The sequence below is a fragment of the Protopterus annectens genome, chromosome 6.part0, assembly GCF_019279795.1.
Source record: "Protopterus annectens isolate FY-2018-M chromosome 6.part0, PAN1.0, whole genome shotgun sequence".
Lineage (NCBI taxonomy): Eukaryota > Metazoa > Chordata > Ceratodontiformes > Protopteridae > Protopterus > Protopterus annectens.
Genome location: NC_056737.1, coordinates 874,889,914 through 874,909,776, shown reverse-complemented (window position 1 = coordinate 874,909,776; position 19,863 = coordinate 874,889,914). Strand labels below are relative to the sequence as shown.

The 19,863-nt window shown below is 44.4% G+C and overlaps 1 protein-coding gene across 1 annotated transcript in view; it reads left to right on the top strand.

The window, feature by feature from the left end:
• The window catches only part of DYNC1H1 (dynein cytoplasmic 1 heavy chain 1), a 3,754,902-nt gene that overhangs the window by 359,666 nt on the left and 3,375,373 nt on the right, over positions 1–19,863 (top strand). Inside the window, exons 11-12 of the mRNA XM_044073590.1 lie at positions 12,665–12,698; positions 13,673–13,682. Of these exons, the coding sequence (XP_043929525.1) occupies positions 12,665–12,698; positions 13,673–13,682 (44 nt within the window). The remainder of the gene's footprint in view (positions 1–12,664; positions 12,699–13,672; positions 13,683–19,863) is intronic.

Sequence of the window (19,863 nt, the reverse complement as noted above, 5' to 3'; positions counted from 1 at the left end):
GATACCTACGCTTCAAAGTAGGCTACACGCACTATCAGTTCTCTGCACTGCACTTTGGCTTATCTACTGTGCCCAGGGTATTCACAAAGTGCCTAGCTCCAGTTGCTGCATTTTGCAGGCAAAGAAATATTCAAATATATCCATACCTGGATGATTGTCTAATTCAGGCAGAAAGCCAGGGACATAATTTTGAATCTGGCCTTTGTACAAAGGATTCTAACTTGTCTGGGGCACACCATAAACGAAAAGAAATCAAACCTGGTACCTGTCAACAAATTATATTCTTGGGAGCAAGCTTGAATACCACTTCCCAGATGACCTACCTCATGCCAGAGAAATAAATTCATTTGACAAACTACTTCAAACAAGTGGCCACACAAACCCTGCTTATCTGCAAGACAAATACTGCAAGCCTTGGGGTTCATGGTTCCTATCCTACGTTGCCTACGCCTAGAGTTCCTTTGGTTGGCAGAGGCCTGCCACCAAAACAAGGGACTACCTTTCACACCACCCCCCGCCACCCAAAGCCTAACAGACGCATCGGACTATGCATGGGGGGCTCACCTGGCAGGAAAGTGCATTCAGGGCAAATGGAACCCAAGTCAAACGCACTTGCATATCAATCAAAAAGAAATGTTAGCTGTACAGAATTCTCTGACAGGACAACTAATGGTAAAGATGGACAACACCACTGTTATGTGGTACATAAACAACATAAACAACCAGGGGTGGTACACATTCTTACCTCCAACTGCAGACTAGCCATGGCATTGTGGAGCACGGCCTTGACCTACCAAGTGCACCTACAAGCTCAATTCCTGCCGGGAAAATTAAATACCAAAGACATGCATCTGGAGCATTTCTCCCCGGGCCTCTGCTGAAAACAGGCTCTGAGGAACCTAGTCTGACTTTCCCGGTCAACAAATGATAAATAAAAATAAATAAAATACACTGGCAAGATGGACTAAGCAGAAACCTCATGGACCCACACGAGTGGAAACTGGAACTAAGGATTTTCAACATGTTGACAAGCAAATGGGGGAGCCCAGATATAGACCTGTTTGCCTCTCCCCAGAACTACCAATTGGACAAACGTTGCACAAGGACTCCCCACAAACAAGCCTGGAAAGCGGATGCTCTATCCTTCAGCTGGAATAACCAGTCTATGCCTTCCCCCCACTGCCTCTGCTCTCCAATGTACTACTAAACATCCAACAGGACAAACCGAGGATGATTTTGATTGCTCTAGACTGGTTGCTCCCCCACTGGTACCCCCTCTTGCACAGTATGTCACGGATATCTCTATGGCACCTGCCTCAGACTCCTTCCCTGTTGTCTTAGCAGTAGAACCAGATTCTGCACCCTCTGCTTCTAACACTGAATCTTGCAACCTGGCTAATTACTTAATCTCTCCTTTACCATTCTTCAGCAAACCTGTGATGGCTATCCTTTTAGAGGCAAGGAGGCGTAGTACTAGAAAATCTTATGCAGAAAAATGGAAAAGATTCTGTGCCTGGAACCAATCTCAAGGGATGAGCTCAGCAGCGCCCAATTTACCTCAGATTATTCAGTACTTAACTGAGATGCTTCACAGGGGCCTGTCTTTTTCCCCCATTAAAATCCACGTCTCAGCCATTTCAGCTCCATTGTAAGACTACCGCCCCTCTTCTCTCATCTACTGCTCAAGCAGTTCCTCAGAGCGGCCAAAAATTTGAGACCACGCAGGAGAGCTCCAACCCCAGCCCGGGACCTTAACTTTGCCTTGGAGAAACTCACTCTACCTCCTTTTGTGCCAGCTGCTACTGCAGACTTTAAATTTCTTTCTTGGAAAACAGCTTTCCTTTTAGTATTCACTTCAGCTAGAAGGGTATCTGAATTATCTTATGGCAGTGGAAACTTTCATCTTTCATGCGGACAGGGTGTCCCTCAGAACCAATCCATCGTTCATGCCCAAGGTGGTATCCAGTGTGGCTCTTAATCAGTCCATTCATTTGCCAACCTTCTTTCCCAATCCACAGAATAAAGCGGAACGAATACTGCATTTGTTTGATGTGCACCGACAACTTACATTGTACTTGGACAGGACTAAACCTCAAAGGAAATCTGAACTGCTGGTGGCATTTGCTGCAAGGGCAGAGGGGAAGGCTATTTCAAAGCAAACAATTTCTAAATGGATAAGCCATTGCATTCATTTCTGCTATAAGCGCCATGGAAAACCTATCCCCCAGGGGATCAGACCTCACTCCACCAGGGCTGCATCTACCTCTACAGCCTTTTTCAGATGCGTCCCTCCCAGGGACATCCTAGAAGCTGCTACCTGGAGTTCTGTACATACTTTCACCAAGCATTATCATTTGCCAATTTTCTCTAAATCCAGAGCTGGCTTTGCCATTGCAGTCTTGCAGGGCCTTATAGCTGGCCCTAATGCTATCTAAATTCTTACTCCCAACCATAGCTTTGGGAATCTAGCCAAATGTAATGACTGCAACAGTGAAACATGAAGAACATAGTGCAGTTGTGTACACTTACCATAAATGTAGATGTGTGAGTGTATTCAGTTTTGTAGTCCTGGTTACCCTCCCTCCAGCCCCCTAACTTCTTTTGGCTATACCTCTACTTTCCTTTACTATGCTTAAAAGCCTTTTTGGTGTATTTGCTTTTTGTTGGAGGTATGTCTTTGTGCTTTTATATTTGCTTCCCATTAGGGGGGCACCGTACATCTGGGGCAAGAAAAACTGAAGTAATGATGTCGGCTGCATGTTTTGTACCCCTGATGACATGACATCATGGAAGAAGGGACAGCAACCGACGCAGGACCCATGACTTTGTTAATCAGGCTGCCTGAGGGCTACCTGCAAGCAGATAAACCCATATGTAATGTCTAACTGTGAATACACTCTAACATTTATGCTAAGTGTACACAACTGTACTTTCCCCTTCCTTCGACAGCTTACCCTCCTAATTTCCGAAACAGGCAGCCAATTCTAAAGTGTACACCATTTCAATCCTTAACTTTTCTTTCAAAGAATCCTCAGTTCCAGAAATTTGGAAATACTTTTATACTGTTCCACTCCATAAAAGAGGTAACTCCACCGACCCTTCCAATTTCTGATCTGTAGCCATCCTCTCTCCTCTATCAAATTCTAGAGGAATACATTCACAGACAACTTTAATATCTACTCCAGGAAAATGTCTTGCCCCTCTCAGCATGGATTTAGGCTCCACAACAGCCACAGCCCTTCTGCCTTTCACCCAGACCATAGCAGAGGCAAGAGATAAACTGATTTCTTGCTTATTACTTGACCTGTCCAAAGCATTCGATACCATCTCCCACCCTAAGCTTCTCACTAAACTTACTGAACTCGGCCCGTCTCCAACTACTCACTAGTTTTCTAGTTATCTTAATAACAGCAATCTGTTAAATGGCAGACTTCCTGCTCTCCGTTCCTACCTATCCAAACAGATGTACACCAAGGATCCATTCTCTGCCCCCTTCTCTTTATCTTTAACAATCTATGCTCCACCAGCAGCACCTCATCTCTGATCCAGTACACTGATTCTAGTCTTATTATTCTTTGACAACCCTACTGACATTGTCTCTCATACACAGTCCTCTCTTAATCTTACAGTCCTCTCAACACAATCGGACACTGGCTAATTCACAACCAACTCATCCAAAGAAAATGAAGCTGCTGCTTCGTCTGCCAAAATCTATGGCTAATTTCAGAACTTCATTCTCACTTCCCTAGTCAACACTATCATACATGCAGACACCCATACCAAACTTTTAGGAATCACAATCGGCGATCAACCAACATTCAATCTTCATATCCAACATTCTATCAAAAAGACCAACCAAAAACTTGGCATTTTGTAAGAAACAAATTCTTATACATCACCTCAAGGATTACACTAGCTCAAACCTACCTCCTCCCCTGCGTACTCTATGCTTCCCCTATATTTACCCACCTCCAATCTAATCTTTTAACCAAACTTGAACAGTCATACAACTAGATAGCCAGATTTGCTTGCAACTTCCCCTACAAATCCCAACATTGCCTTGCCCTTAAACAACCACATTGGCTTGAATTCCCTCAACTCCTACAACTGTCAGCAACAGATGAGACACTTTCTACTTTACAAACCTACAAACTCAGTCCCCTGTCCTCCCTCATATCGCTATAAAAACCCTCCTGATCTGTCCATAGCTGTGACAAGCAGCTCCTTGACACCTACAGTCCTAACAAAACTATAGGCAACTTACTTTACAAATGCTGTATCTCAACCTTGGAACAAACTCCCTACCAATTTACTTTCCATCAAGTTTTTCTCTGTTCAAAAAGAGTTGAAGAGCTACCCTGCACACACTCCCTCCTGCACCTGTCACCACCCTGTCTAATTTTTACCCACTCAATCTCTTCTGAGCATGTCAAGTGCTCCTCTCCTGACTCGTATAACTTACTCTTACCAGCACTGGTGGCCCCTTTCCTGAGCCAGTTGTGTAATGTTTTTTACAGCTACACCTCTTTTTTTTCTCTTCCTTTACTATATTTCCTTACCCCCTTCTCTTAACTGCATTATCTTACTCTGTGTACTCCTCACCCCTAATTTATTTTTTTCTTCCATGCTCTGCAATTTTTTTCTCTACCCCTCACCTCTTAATCTTCTCTTCCATGCTGTACTATATTTGTTCTCCATCTTTACCAACATAGGCTGTTTTTTACAGTCTATTTTTGTATGTGCTTTATCTTATATACTGTAAACTAAACTTAAAATGTGTATTTTTTGATAGTTTTATTAATATTTTGTTGCCTGGTACACATACTCGTAATTATGCACAAATTTATTTATTTATTCAGCTTGATTACTGGGGAGGTCCACTGGGCTAGGGGGCCCATTTTCAGTGGAGGCCCGGGGAGAAGCTCCACAGAACAAAGTTTATTTAGATGCACATTTTTCTAAGATAGAAAAAATACATACAGTAGGGTTAATTCTTCAAAAAATACAAAAAATAATCAGTACAATTTCGATGTAGTTTGAGATAAATGAGAATACAGTATAATAGCTAGAAGTAATATTTAGTTATGAGTACAAATTAGAAAATTGAGAGTGCAGTTAGGAAGGTGAGAGGTTAGCCAGGAGTGAAGGGGGGGGGGGAGTGAGAGGTAAAGGTGGAAGAGTGCAGTTGCATTTCCTGTTTAGGCAGAGGTAGGAATGAAGTTGAGATTTGAAGTTATTGTGGTTGTTGCAGGTCTTTAGAAAGGAGGGCAGAGCATTCCATTTTTTTGCTAGGGTGAAGAGAAGCTGGGCACTTAGGTTTATAAATGGTGATCAGGTTTTGGTGAGATCTAAGAGGTCTGAGGGGGGAATATGGTTGCAGTATGTTGGATAGTGCGGGGCAGTTTGAGGGTTGGAATAATAATTTGTGGACTGTGGTTAATTGGTGAAAGTCTAGTAGGTTGGGGCGTTCAAGCCAGTTTAAGAAGTGAAGGGAATTGCAATGGTGAGAGGAGGATTTGGCACTGGTGGCAAATCTGGAGATTTTGTTGTAGCATATTTTCAGTTTGGAGGTAAGTGTGGAAGATAAGTTAGTGAGCAGGGGAGAGCCATACATGAGAGAGGGAAGGAGATGGGTAGAGGCGAGAGCTCCTCTGGAGGAAGGAGAGAGGAAGTGGTTGTTTCTGTAAAGTAGGCCAAGTTTTATGTGAGTTTTTTTGATGTTTAGCTGGATATGGGAATTAAATTTTAGCTGATTGTCAATAGTGACACCGAGAAGTTTGGCAGAGGGTACAATCTCTATCGGGGAGTTAAGGCTAGTAATATGAGGAGAGTTTTCATCAAGAGGGGATGATTTAGAGGGGGAGAATAGAAGGATTTTGGTTTTATTGGCATTAAGAGAGAGGTGATTTAGGAACATCCAGTTTTCAGTGGTAGAGAAGGCATTTTGAGTCAGAAATTGGAGCTCTACTAGGTTAATGGCGCAGCAAATCAAAGTGGAATCGGCGTATTGTACAATTTTGGTGTTAGGAATGAATTTATGGAAGTCGTTAATAATGATATTGAATAGCAAAGGGCCTCGTATGGAACCTTGGGGTACTCCAGTGGGAGTAGGAAAGAAAGAGGATGTGGCTTGGCCCCATTTCACTGCTTGGGACCTGTTTGAAAGATAGCTGGAGAACCAAGAAAGGGTTTTTTGGGAAAGGTTAAGATTAGCGAGATGGTTTAGAAGGTGGGTATGGGAGATGGTATCAAAAGCTTTGGATAGGTCGAGCAGGACGGAAGATACCAAATTACCGGAGTCACGGGCTGAATTGACAATGTAAGGAGGAGAGAAGGGCGGAGTTAGTACTGTGTCCTGGGCGGAAGCCATGTTGGGTAGGGGAGAGTAACTGGTATTTGGTAAGGAATGGTAAGAGCTGTAGGTGGATACATTTTTCAAGAATTTTGGAGATAGGGGAGAGGATGGCTATGGGGCAGAAGTTGGAGACATCATTTTTGCCACCCTTGTGGAGTGGAAGAATATATGCAGTTTGCCATAGTTTGGGAACGTAAGATTCAAGTAGAGATCTACTGATCAGGATGCTGATAGGCAGAGCAATAGCATCTGAAGCTATTTTTAAGGAGGAGGATGGAATGTTGTCAGGGGCATTGGAGCAAGGCTTTAGTTTGTAAAGGAGTTTATTAGATTGGTGGAGACGGGTTTAAGTTCAACATTAGGGTGGGAAGGGGAGGATTGGGCAGGGAGGGGAGGAGGGTTGTTATCGGTAAAGGTTTTAGTAAGCTCAGCTATGGAAGAGGTGAAGAAGGTATTGAATAGTGAGGCAATTTCTGAATCAGATTTGCTGGTGTCAGGACAGGGGTTGTTTTTTGTTCCAGGCCTGAGGAGGGAATTAATTGTTTGGGATTTTTGGCATGATTTTCTTGTAATTTGACGTAGTAAGACTGTCTCTAATGACTTGTTTTTTTGACCAGCTTTCTCAACTGTTTATATTTTAGTAATGTTTCAGGTTGTTTGTAGCGGAGGTAGATTTTCCAGGTTTTATCCCTTTGTAGCATAATGTGTTTTGTGTCTTTGAGCCATTGAGAGGTTTTAGTTTTAATTCTTTTAGTTCTTATTGGAGCTAGGGAGTTAAGGACTGTTAAGAATGTTGAATTAAAGTAGTCAACGGATTTGTCTAGAGGTAGTATTTTTAGGGGGTTCCAGTTAGCTTAAGGGAATCGGAGAAAGTAGTAGGGTTAAAGTTAGTTAGGTTGCGAGTATGAATGTATTGATTGGAGTGTGAGGAAGAGGGAGCAGGTCGAATGGTGAAGGCAGGGAGGTGGTCTCCTAGAGAGTCAGGAATGACTCCGGATTTTATGATTTTGTTAGAATGAGATACTAGGAGCCAGGGGGGTTGGTTTTTAGGTCTAGTTATGGAGTTGGTAAGTTGAATAAAGGTGAATAGGTTAATTGTTGATGTGGGATTAGGGTTATTGATCTTTCCCTAGTCAATATTTACGTCTCTAGGATGTAGGTTTCTAGCTTAATATTGGAGGAGGTCCAGGAGAGAATGTCTTCTAGGGTATTGGTGTTACCAGGAGGAATGTAGAGGAAGACGATACAGATGCTTTTATGGATGTTTAGTTTTAGTAGGCCAATGACAAGTTCAGCATTTGAGAAAGAAGGGATATGGTTAGGATATGGAGTGATGGACAAGTGGTTGGAGTAGATTAAAGCTACACCACCACGTCTTTTACTTGGGCGGTCGGATCGGAGAGAGTGAAATCCAGGGGGGGGGGGGGATTCAGAGTCACTTATGAGGATGTCCTTCAAGGATGCATCTGCAGTCCTTACAAATGGGTTGTCCTGGCCTCAGGCAGCCCTTCGGTCAGCCGGATTCCAAAGTCTGGGTCTGGCCTCGGCTGATGTCGCACTTCACCCGACGTCATAGCTGCAGTTCTGCGGGTATAAAGGCATCAGCCGACGCCATTTTCCTCAGTCTTTCTTGCCGCGTGGCGCCCGAAGCAGAAGCTGTTCGCAAGTGCCGGTCGGTCAGAACCAGAGATTACTACTACCGAAGACTTCTAAAAAGCTAAGTACCCCGTTGGGGACTCTTTCTTGCCTCAGCCGATGTCAGAAAAAGTGAATAACTGTTTAGCTTGTGGGAAACAAATACCTCATAAAGATTTCCACTCTTACTGCCTACCTTGTTTAGGCCCAGACCATGACGTAGCAGCTTGTCTAGCCTGTGCTTCTTTCAACCGACGGACGCTTAGACGCCGGGTCGGAATTTGCTGAGGAGTTTTTCGCCCGCTTTTGCTTACAATGTGCCGCCGGAAACTCCGACCGCAATTAACTAAAACGCAAGGAAAGGACAGTCACCGCGGTCCGCTGTTTCGCCGAAACCGCGGTTAAGCCAAACAGAGTGTCTCTGTTTCGGCTGAAACAGAGTCCACGGTTCTTCCTTCGGCCGAAAGCTTGCCTCCTACCGAGGCCTCATCCAGCATGGCTGAATCTGCTACTGAAATCCCACCTGTTCTTGCAGATTCACAGGATTTTTCTGATACTATACCTTTAGATACATCTACTCCTGCACGTGGAGCTGCTAGGCCCCCTGCATCCATGTCGATTAAGGCTTTTGCCAGGGCTAAAGAAGCAAAATCTACCAAAACTGTGCCTGCTAAGACCCCCTCTCACAGGCCTAGCTCTAGTTCTCAAATGCTTAGTCTAGCAGAGGATCTCATTTCTTTGATCCGGGGATCCCAACCTCACCCTGACAGGGCCTCTAACCCACCTCCAGAGAAGAGGCCTAGAGCAGAGCCCCCTGAGCCAGTTTCTTCAGATTACTCCTCTGATGATTCAGATAATACAAACCCTCCAGAGGGCCCTTATTCTCCTTATGAGGACTCTGATGCAGAAGACTCCATTCCTTCTGCCTCTCCGCCTGAGGAATTTTCTTTTGGGGAAACCTTGTATGCTATGAGGGAACAATTTCAATGGCAGGGCCAGGATTTTTCAGACTCTAGGAAAAGGCTTAGGACCTTTTTGCATTTGCCACAGCATAGGCCTTTAGCCATTCCTCCAGTACTCACTGTTGTGGATGATGCATTTAATGATGCTTGTACTGCTCCTGATTCTCTTCCTCTGGCCCCTGCTAAGCCCGACAGGTACTACAGGGTTCCGGACACACATTATCATTTGTATAAGGCTCCTTTTGCAGATCCTGAAACTATCTCCCAGGGACCCAAGGCTGTAGCAGCTACCTCTGCCAAAAAACCCCTCCCCTCTGAAAGGAAATCTAGGGCTTTAGAGAGATGGGGTAAAAAAGTTTACACCTCTGCTACTCTTTCGGCTAGGGCCTTAAACTGTCAATTCCACATGATTCAGTATCAGGAATTTGTTAGATCAGTTAACTAAAAAACTGTCCTCGTCTGAACCATTAGACAAAAAATCTGTTCAGGAAATGGTACATAACATTCAGCAGGTCAGTAATCATTCTTTAAAATGCGGCTATGATGCACTGGAGGCTTCCTTTAGATCAGCTATGACTGGTACAGTGATCAGAAGGCATGCATGGTTAAAAGAGCAGTCCTTACCAGACCATGTCAAATCAAAGCTCCTAGACGCTCCCATGGATAAGCTCAATTTGTTTGGCTCCCCTGCACAGCAGGTGCTGAAGAAGGTGGAAGAGAAAGCAAAATCTGTCCAGACAGTCAAGGATTTCTTACAGGTCCAGCCTCCAAGGTTTAGTAGGAACTGGCCTTCCAAGAATTGGTCCTTTCCAGCCACCTCCAGAGCTCAGAGAGGCAGGAATAGGCACCCAAGAGGCAGGGGTCAATCCAGAGGTGCCTACAGGGGACGTCAGTGGCAGCCTAACAACCAGCGAAGTACTGCCACAGATCCAGCCACCACCACTTCCACAGGACAATCACAGTGACTTGGCTCTGAGACCGCCTACCAGGGAACAACTAGAAGCACCCTTAGGCGGAAAGCTAGCCTTATTTTCAGTAAACTGGCATCACATCACAGGAGACAAATGGATTTTACAGACAATACACCAAGGTTACAGGTTTCACTTCCATACTCTACCAAGGAAGAGAGGAATGCCAAACCTACCTCCAAATCAGAAGACAAATGCTCTACAACAAATACACCACTTACTAAGGATGAGAGCTATAGAAAGGGTACCATCCATGGAACAAGGGCAAGGATTTTACTCCAGACTTTTCCTGGTACTAAGAAAAGAAAACCAATGGAGACCTATTCTCGACCTGTCCGCTCTAAACACATACATCATTGTTCCAAAATTCAAAATGCTGACCCTTCAGCAGCTTCTTCCCATGCTGGGCAAGGAGTCTTGGCTGGTAACTCTAGATCTCAGGGAGGCATACCTGCACGTCCCCATACGACCAAATTGCAGAAGATACCTCAGATTTCTTGCAGGATCAGAGCATTATCAGTTCTCAGCATTGCCCTTTGGCTTATCTACTGCGCCCAGACTATTCACGAAATGCCTGGCATCAGTAATTGCTCATTGCAGGCTTCAGGGAATTCAAATTTACCCTTACCTGGACGACTGCCTGTTACAAGCGGACAACAAAAACAAATTAGAAAAAGATTTGAAAAAGGTCATTCATATACTGCAAGCCCTGGGATTACACAGTCAATATAAGAAAGTCAAGGCTGATACCAGAGGATAACTTTCTTGGGTGCAGAACTGGACACATCAAATCAAATGGCATCCCTCACAGCAGAAAAACAGAAGCAACTTCCTCTCTATTTCATGGCATTAACAAAGCAAAACCAGCTAACAGCAAGGAAAGTCCTGCAAGCCCTGGGTTACATGGCATCCTGCATAATATTGATTCCACATGCCAGACTACATATGAGAAAGTTACAATGGTATCTAAGGAATTTATGGTCTCAGCACAAGCACAGTCTAGAAACCCAAATTCCAATAATTCCATGCCCGAAGAAAAAATTCCAATGGTGGGCTCAGGCCTGTCAATCGAACAAAGGGATGCCCTTCCACAGCACTCAACCAAGCCAGACTATCACAACGGACGCCTCAGACCTCGGTTGGGGGGCACATGCTGGACAAGTGCATACAAGGTTTATGGACTCAAGACCAGCTGAACCTACACATAAATCAAAAGGAGATGCTGGCAGTAAAACTGGCAATTCAGACATTCAGACCACTTCTTCGACAGGGTCAATTGCTGATAAGGATGGACAACACCACAGTTATGTGGTACATCAACAAACAGGGAGGCACACATTCATACCCTCTGTGCCGGATGGCAATGGACCTCTGGAATGTGGCCCTGAGCTTCAACATTCAGTTACAAGCAATATTTGTACCAGGAAAAGAAAATATACTAGCAGACATCCTAAGCAGAACTACCACGGATGCCCACGAATGGATGCTACATCCAGACATCTTCAAATCCATTACAGAGAAATGGGGACTACCAGAAATAGACTTATTCGCATCCCCACACAACCACCAATTGAAAAAATTCTGCACGAGGGCATACCACCCACTTGCTTGGAAGGTGGACTCCCTATCTTTCAGTTGGAAAAACCTGAAAGCATATGCATTCCCACCTCTTCCTTTGATGCACAAGGTGCTATTGAAGATCAAAGAAGACCGTCCAAGGATCATCCTGATAGCTCCAGACTGGCCGAGGAAGCATTGGTACCCATTACTGAGGAACATGTCTCTGGAACAAATATGGCATCTGCCCCTAGTTCCCTTACTGTTAACACAGAACAACTTCAAAACCCTGCATCCAAACCTGAAAACAATGCAGCTGGCTGCCTGGAACATTGCATAAGACAAAATAACCCTGATTTATCTCAAAGGGTTAAAGACATCTTGGAGGCTCGCAAACCCTCAACAAGAAAAACTTATTCAGCAAAATGGAAAAGATATCTCATTTGGAGTGCAACAAAAGGAGTAGATGCATCAGTGGCAAACATAGCTAACATCCTGGAATATTTAGCAGAGCTTTTCCACAATGGTCTGTCTTACTCCTCCATTAAGATTCATGCATCAGCAATTTCAGCAGAATACAACATGGATCCTCCAGTCTTTTCTCAACCTCTACTCAGACAGTTTCTCAGAGGAATTAAAAATGTAAAACCACCAAGGAAACCACCATTGCCTACATGGGATTTGAACTTTGTGTTAGAAAAGTTAACACTTCCCCTTTGAACCAGCAGCAACAGCAGAATTACAGTACTTATCTTGGAAGACTGCATTCCTACTTGCAATCACTTCAGCTAGAAGGGTTTCTGAATTACAGGCATTAATGGCAGTACAGCCCTTCCTTATCTTCCATCAGGATAGAGTGTCCATGAGAACTAATCCTACCTTTATGCCAAAAGTGGTCTCCAGAGTATCTTTAAACCAAGCAATACACCTGCCAACATTCTTCCCCAACCCACAGAACAGGGGAAAGATTGCTGCATACCTTGGATGTACACAGACAATTGCCACTACCTGGACAGAACCAAGAACTATAGAAAAACTGACCAGCTTCTGGTAGCATATGCCACAGGAATGGAAGGAAAAGCAGTTTCAAAACAAACAATCTCAAAATGGATAGGAAATTGCATTAGATTTTGTTACTCTTTTCATGGAAAGGCAACTCCAGAAAACATCAGACCTCATTCCACAAGGGCTACAGCCACTACTACAGCTTTCTTACGAGGAGTGGCTACCAAAGACATTTTAGAGGCTGCTACTTGGAGCTCCGTGCATACATTTGCCAAGCATTATAATCTGCCTTTATACTCCAGATCCTGAGCAGGTTTTGCCACTGCTGTTTTGCAAGGGATCTTAAATACACCATAAACTCTTAGTGCTTCCTTAGTGCCTCCTCCCCCAGTTTGGCTATGGTATTCTACCCATTTGTAAGGACTGCAGATGCATCCTTGAAGGACATAGTACAGTTTTGTACCTACCATAAATGTAGATGTCCGAGAGGTATGCATCTGCAGTCAGGATTACCCACCCTCCTTCCCCTCTGTGGTACTCCTAGGGTATTTGCCCACCTTGTAGCTAGCTGGGGGAATCTATTATGGTGTATTTGTTTGTATATATGTATATACATGTTTATCTCTATTTGTTCTCTATTGTTTGGAAACATTTGCATTTTATCCAAATTTAGCCTTCCTAGAGGGCACCTGGCATCTGGGGCAAGAAACACTGAGGAAAATGGCGTCGGCTGATGCCTTTATACCCGCAGAACTGCAGCTATGACGTCGGGTGAAGTGCGACATCAGCCGAGGCCAGACCCAGACTTTGGAATCCGGCCGACCGAAGGGCTGCCTGAGGCCAGGACAACCCATTTGTAAGGACTGCAGATGCATACCTCTCGGACATCTACATTTATGGTAGGTACAAAACTGTACTTTTTAGCCAGGTTTCAGAGATGGCTATTATGTCTGGTTGGTTGTAGTTGAGCCAGGCATGGAAGAGGGTTATTTTATTTAGTAGGCTTTGGGCATTGATGGTGAGGAATTTGAGGTTTTTATTTGGGGATTTGTTATTGGAGCTAGGGAGGTATGTTGGAGAGGAGTTGGGACCAGGATTGGGGTGGATGTCTCCGGCTACGTTAAGGAAAGAGGGGTGGGGAGTAAGTTTATTATGCTTGGATTTGGGTAGAGGAATCTGGTAGAGTTTAGGTTTGAGTTTGTAGTCATTAGTAGAGTTTGGGAACAGTTTTATTTTTAGGAGGATAGGCTGGGAGGGAACTAAAGAGGCTGAGATATTGTGATAGTGGGATGTAAGGATGTTGTGAGGAGGAATAGGGGAAGGGAGTAAGTGAAAATCAGTATAGGAGGTTGCATGGTAAAGAGGTAGTAGAAGGAAGGGTAATGCTAAGGAGGTAAGGATTGAAGGAGGAGGGAATGGCATGTTGGATGGAGAAGAGTGTAAAGTGATATTTGCTGGGTAGGGGGAGTGGCAAAGAAAGTCAGGTGGATTGGGGGAGGGGAGTAAGAGGATTGGTTGGGAGAGTGGGAAGGATTAGCAGTAGGGGGAATAAATGTAGGACCACTGGGGGTGTGTGGAAATTGGGGGCAGGGTAGGGGAGTGGAGTGAGCCCGCAGGGCGAACGGAGCGGGAAGAGCCAAGAAAGGTGAGCGAGTGTCAGGACAGGTTGGGAACAATCAGCTGTGTAGATAGTTGGGCAAGTAGGCCAGTGTGCACAGAGAGAATATAGGCGAAGAGTACAAAAAGCTGTATATGGTTGTGGGGTGTGGGGAGTAGCAAGTAAAAGTGAAGAATAGAAAGCTATGGGCGGCTGATTTGGAGCTGATAGTAAGGGAGGGGAATAGTAGCTGGAAACAGACTGTCCTCTAGTGGCCAAACTTTGTAAGTACAGCAAGGTACTTCATCCAAGGTACCTGAAAATGGGGCACCAGCCCAATGGACTAACCCGGTTATCTAGACAAATAACGAAGACCTTGATAATGTCTAATTGATTTATGTGGTAAACATTTGCATACAGAAGATGGAGGGCAGTTCCTCATTTACACAGGTTGCTTGTATACCAGTCTGTAGTGGGATGGTAGTTACTTTGTACCCCAAGTTCTTCCATTGGGATAGGATGAGATAGTCCGAGCCTTACTTAGATCAGTAGAGATGGCAGCTGTAAGGGGCCCCTTCCACCATCTTTAAGGTTAACTTTTGCAGTTGCTCTTGGTGCGATGCAGCTGGTATGGGCTTTCCTAAATCCTTTCTGGGAATGTTTGAGTTTTAAGTGCATTAAGGAATTCATTTAGATGGTTGGTTACTACTATCTCTAGAGATTTTAATTTTTGTATTGTAATGGACTTGAGAGATTGGTGTCATTGGTACAGCAGGATGACTTTGGTATGATTGGCAAGTTATTCAAGTGAAGGCAAATGGCTTTTTATAGAGGGTTTAATTATATGAATGAGGACGGTGATGGCTTAAGAAATGTCAGTGGCTTTAAAAGACTTTGAATTGTATCCTGTTCTCTTCCGATGAAAGGATGCCAACTTCAGAATTCACAGTACTAGTTTGACTTGGAGTGCTCCCATATGTTTTCAAGCTTGATAGCTGGAGTGTTTGCCATGATCTACCCATACAAGTGTGATTTTGTCGTTCAGAGGCAGCAGGGCTGATGCTTTTTCTTTCAGAGCGTGAAAGGGCTTGAAATTCTTTGCACACGCACCCTTTAGTCAGGGCTATTAAATTATTTCATTTTATATTTGATATTCTTGGCCTGTTCCTTTCATTCGTGAACCTTTTGAATGTCATTACTAACACTGGCTAACACTGGCTAATGCTGGAAGTTTTAGGAATTTTTCTATGATAACCTCCTACTACTAAGGGACACCCTGGCAAAATTTCAAGGCCCCCCCCCCCCCCAACCATGAGAATGCAGCTGCCTATGTGGAATACGTCACAGAAGACTTGTATATGTTAATAGTTGCATGGAGACTGGTGTACCTACCCAAACTAAGCACAGTATCAACTCTAAAATGATGTCCTGGTGGAATCCCAGCTTCAGTAAGTTTTTTATAACAAAAGGAAGAAATTCATGGCAGAAATTTGGAGTTGCAGTGCCCCCACAGGGTAAGAAAAAGCCCAGTCAACATTAAGAAGCAAGTAAGGGGGCTAATTCTCTACCAAAGCCAAACTTGAGGTAAAATTAGCCTCCCAGGCCAATGGCAGTCTGAAAGCTTTCTTCAGCTGTCTGTAACCTCAAAGATGTGCACAGCAGTGTATTGAATTAATTGTAACTGGTGCCACCTACATGGAGCAAGAAGATGTAGCAGACCTCCTAGCTGACAAATTTAGCTTAAATTTTACCTGGTCTCCCTGTGAGATGCCCCTCCGAAGATAACTGCATAATTTTTTTCCCAACTGTCACTAGAGAGCAGGTGCTCTGTGCTTCTCCAAGGCCAAGAACACTACATTGATGGGTCCCAATAATGTCCCAGGATGCCTCCTTAATGTCATGAAACATTAACTGTCAGGCCCACTAAGGCCACTGTTTTAACCACAGCCTCCAGCCATGCTTTGTACCAAATGAATGGTGGATTGCAGCCAGTTTATCCCACTGGCCAAGGGTTGGCTATCCATGGACCCTGGGAATTGTCTCACAAGCCTAACTAGCATGATATGGAGAACTTTAGCGCGACTAGTAGATATCCTAAACGATGACATTGGTAACCTACAGACATTGTACCTGAATCATTTCGGGTTTGTCAAGGGCAAATGTTCACGTTTCACTGTTGGTCCTCACATTTGGGTTATCTGCCTGAATACCAGAGTCTTGGGATTTCTGCGTCGGATGCTGTCCCTTCTTCCATGACATCAGGTCGTCATGGGTATAAAAGATGCAGCTGACGCCATTACATCAGCTTTTCTTGCCGTGCAGTGTCTGAAGCAGAAGTAGTTCGCAAGTGTCTGTTGGCCACCTCCTGAAAGTTTCATTTTTCGAGTTTCAAGCCTGAAGTCTTCTAAAAGATAAGTACCCTGTTGGGGATCCTTTTTTCTTGTTCTAACCAATGTCAGAAAGTTAATAATTGTCTTGCCTGTGGAAAGCAAATACCTCAGATTTTCATTTTTACTGTGCTGCCTGTTTAGGCCCAGACCACCACTTTTCTCGCTGTCGGTTTTGTGCCTTGTTCAATGCCCAAACTATTTGTCGTTGGGCTATTTTTGTCGCCAAATTCTTTCGCTGTCGTTCTCCGTATTCTGAAATGGATACAATAAGCCATCCGACTACCGATCTTCTGAAAAACAAGTAAGAATAAAGACAGACGGACCGCATAAGTCCAAAACTGCCGATGAGGCTTCCGTTAAGCTAGTCGCCAGTCTGTGGTACTCAGTGAGGCGCATTCGTAGCCCCTGATACCCGCTTCTATAGATTCACGGGCCTCTACTGTGACCCATTCGTAGTCCGGTATGCCGCAAGATGCTTCTTCGACTCCGGAACCTGTGGATGTCTCTACCTTGGATGGGTGCAGAGCCGCTGTGCAAGCACTGGCTTCTGAAGGTGTATTCAGGCCTTCCTATTTTCATATTAAAGCGACAACTTTGTTTCAAACCAAAAATACCAAATTTCTCCGGCCCAGAGTTCGCACTACTCTTTGGAAACAGGCGACCAAAGTGCATTCTCAGGCCCACATGTCTCAGAAACAAATGCTTAGAATGGCTGAAGATCTTATAATTTTTAATTAGGGGAAGCCAGCCTTCCCTCTCAAGACCAAGAACTGATTTTCCTTCTAATTCTTTAGATCATGAGTCTGACTCTGATCCTTCTGCTTCCCCGCCAGAAGATTTTTCTTTTGGTGAAACCCTGCATACTCTTGGAGAGCATTTCTGCTGGGAGTGCCAGGACTACCCACAGTCCAAAAAGACACTCGGGGACTTTTTAAACTTGCCTCAGCACAGGCCTCTAGCTATCCCTCCTGTTCTGGAAATTGTAGATGATGTCTTATTGGAGTCCAGCATTACCCCTCATACTTTGCCTCCAGCTCCCAGGAAACCTGACCGGTAATCGAGTACCTGACAACCACAAATTCCTCCTTAAGAAGCCTACTGCAGATCCAGAGACCATTTCCCAGGGACCTAAAGGCATTAAGGCTACAACAGCCAAAACCCTACCCCTTCGGACAGGGTCTCTAGGGCTTTAGACAGATGGAGGTAAGAAGGTATTCACCTCTGCTACTCTTGCCATCAGGGATTTAAATTGCCATTTTCATATGTTAGTGTTAGCAGCATATTATGGAGCTAATTAAACAGAAAATGGTGATTCTTTATAGTGAAGAACATAAAGATTTACAAGAGTTAATGCATTCTGCTAACCAAGTTGGAAAACATACTTTGCAATGTGGTTTTGATACCTTAGAAGCATCTTGCAGGGCTGCTGTCACTGAGTCTATTCTTAGAAGGCATGCTTGGCTTAAGGAACAAATATTGCCAGACCATGTCAAAGCAAAATGACTAGATGCACCATTAAACCAGAACGCCCGTTTGGCAATAAAGCAGAAGTCTTCAAAAATATGGAGGAAAAAGCTAAATCTATGCAAACTGTTAAGTTTCCTGCAGGTACAGCCAACTAGATTAGTTAGGCATTGGCCTGCTAAAAACTGGTCCATTCCAGTCCTTCCCAGACCACCTCAGTCCAAGCCCAGGGACAGCAGACCAAGATTAAAGTCTCAGGGTATGCACAGATCTAAGCAATGGAGTGCTCCCACCTCTAAAACAGGGAGTAGCAGGCCACCTTCCTATGGTAAAATCTCGCAATGACTTATCCTTAACTCTTCCAAGCCTTACCCAAGTACGTGCACCCTTAGGAGGAAAACACGCCCTGCATGCAAACAAAGTTGGAGTACATCACCCAGGACAGATGGGTCTTGAACATTGTATCCCAGGGATACAGATTCTACTTCCACTCACTGCCAACCCCAAGCGGATGGCCAGACCTCCCCCAAACCAAGGGACAGAGGCCGAAAAGCAAGTACTTTCTCTTCAGTATCATGGCTATTCAACCTGTCCCAGCAGAACAGAGGTCGGGGGGGGGCAGGGTTTTTACTCCAAACTGTTTCTGGTACTCAGAAAAGAAAACTCCTGGCTCCCTATCCTGGATCTGTGTATTCTTGACATCTTCCTGGAGGTTCCAAGGTTCAAAATGCTTACTTTCCAACAGCTGCTTTCTATGCTAGCCAAGGACTCCTGGCTAGCCACCCTGGACTTAAAAGAAGCTTATCTGCACATCCCCATAAGGGAATTTTGCAAGAAATATCTGCGTTTCAGGGCAGGCGCTATGTACCATCAGTTGTCTGCACTTCCCTTTGGCTTACCTACTGCACCCAGGGTATTCACAAAATACCTAGCTCCAGCCATTGCATATTGAAGGCAGAGAAAAATTCAAATTTACCCATACTTGGGACGATTGCCTGATTCAGGCGGACAGTCAGGAATTGCTACTCCAGCACCTGACAATTTGTAAAAAGATTTCTAACTTCACTGGGGTACACAATCAATGAAAAGAAATCACATCTGGTACCCAGCCAACGGATTTTATTCCTGGAAGCAAGCTTGAACACAATTTCCCAGATGGCATACCTCACTCCAGAAAAATAAATTTGACAAGCTACTTCAATCTACTGGACACCAAAACCAGCTGTCTGCAAGAAAAATGCTGCAAGCCTTAGGGTTCATGGCCTCTCGCATTCTACTAATTCCAATTGCAAGACTGCATATGAAGAAACTTCAGTGGTACTTAAAAAGTCTCTGGTGTCACCATTCTCAGGACCTGGAAACAATTATTCCCATCATTCCTTGCTTAAGGGCAGAGTTCCTTTGGTGGGCAGAGGCCTGCTACCACAACAAAGGACTCCCTTTCACTCAGTCCCTGCTGCCCAAACCCTAATAACAGACTCAGACTATGCATGGTGTGCTCACATGGCAGGACAATGCATTCAAGGCAAATGGAGCCCAAAGCAAATGCACCTGTATATTAATCAAAAAGAAATGTTAGCTGTACATAATGCTCTGACAGCCTCCAAATGCCCTATTTTTCCAGGGCAACTGTTGATAGACAACACCACAGTTATGTGCTGCATAAACAAGCGGGGGGAACCCATTCCTACCCACTCTGCAGGTTAGCCATGGCTCTCTGGAATGCAGCCTTGAGCAATCAAGTGCACTTGCAAGCTCTATTCCTGCCAGGCAAACTAAATTCACTGGTAGACGACTTGAGCAGAAATCTAATGGACCCACACGAGTGGAAACTGGAACCCAAATAATTCAAGCTTCTTATCCACAGGTGGGGGCCGCTAGAGGTGGACCTCTGCTTCCCCTCAGAACTATCAATCGAGCAAATATTGCA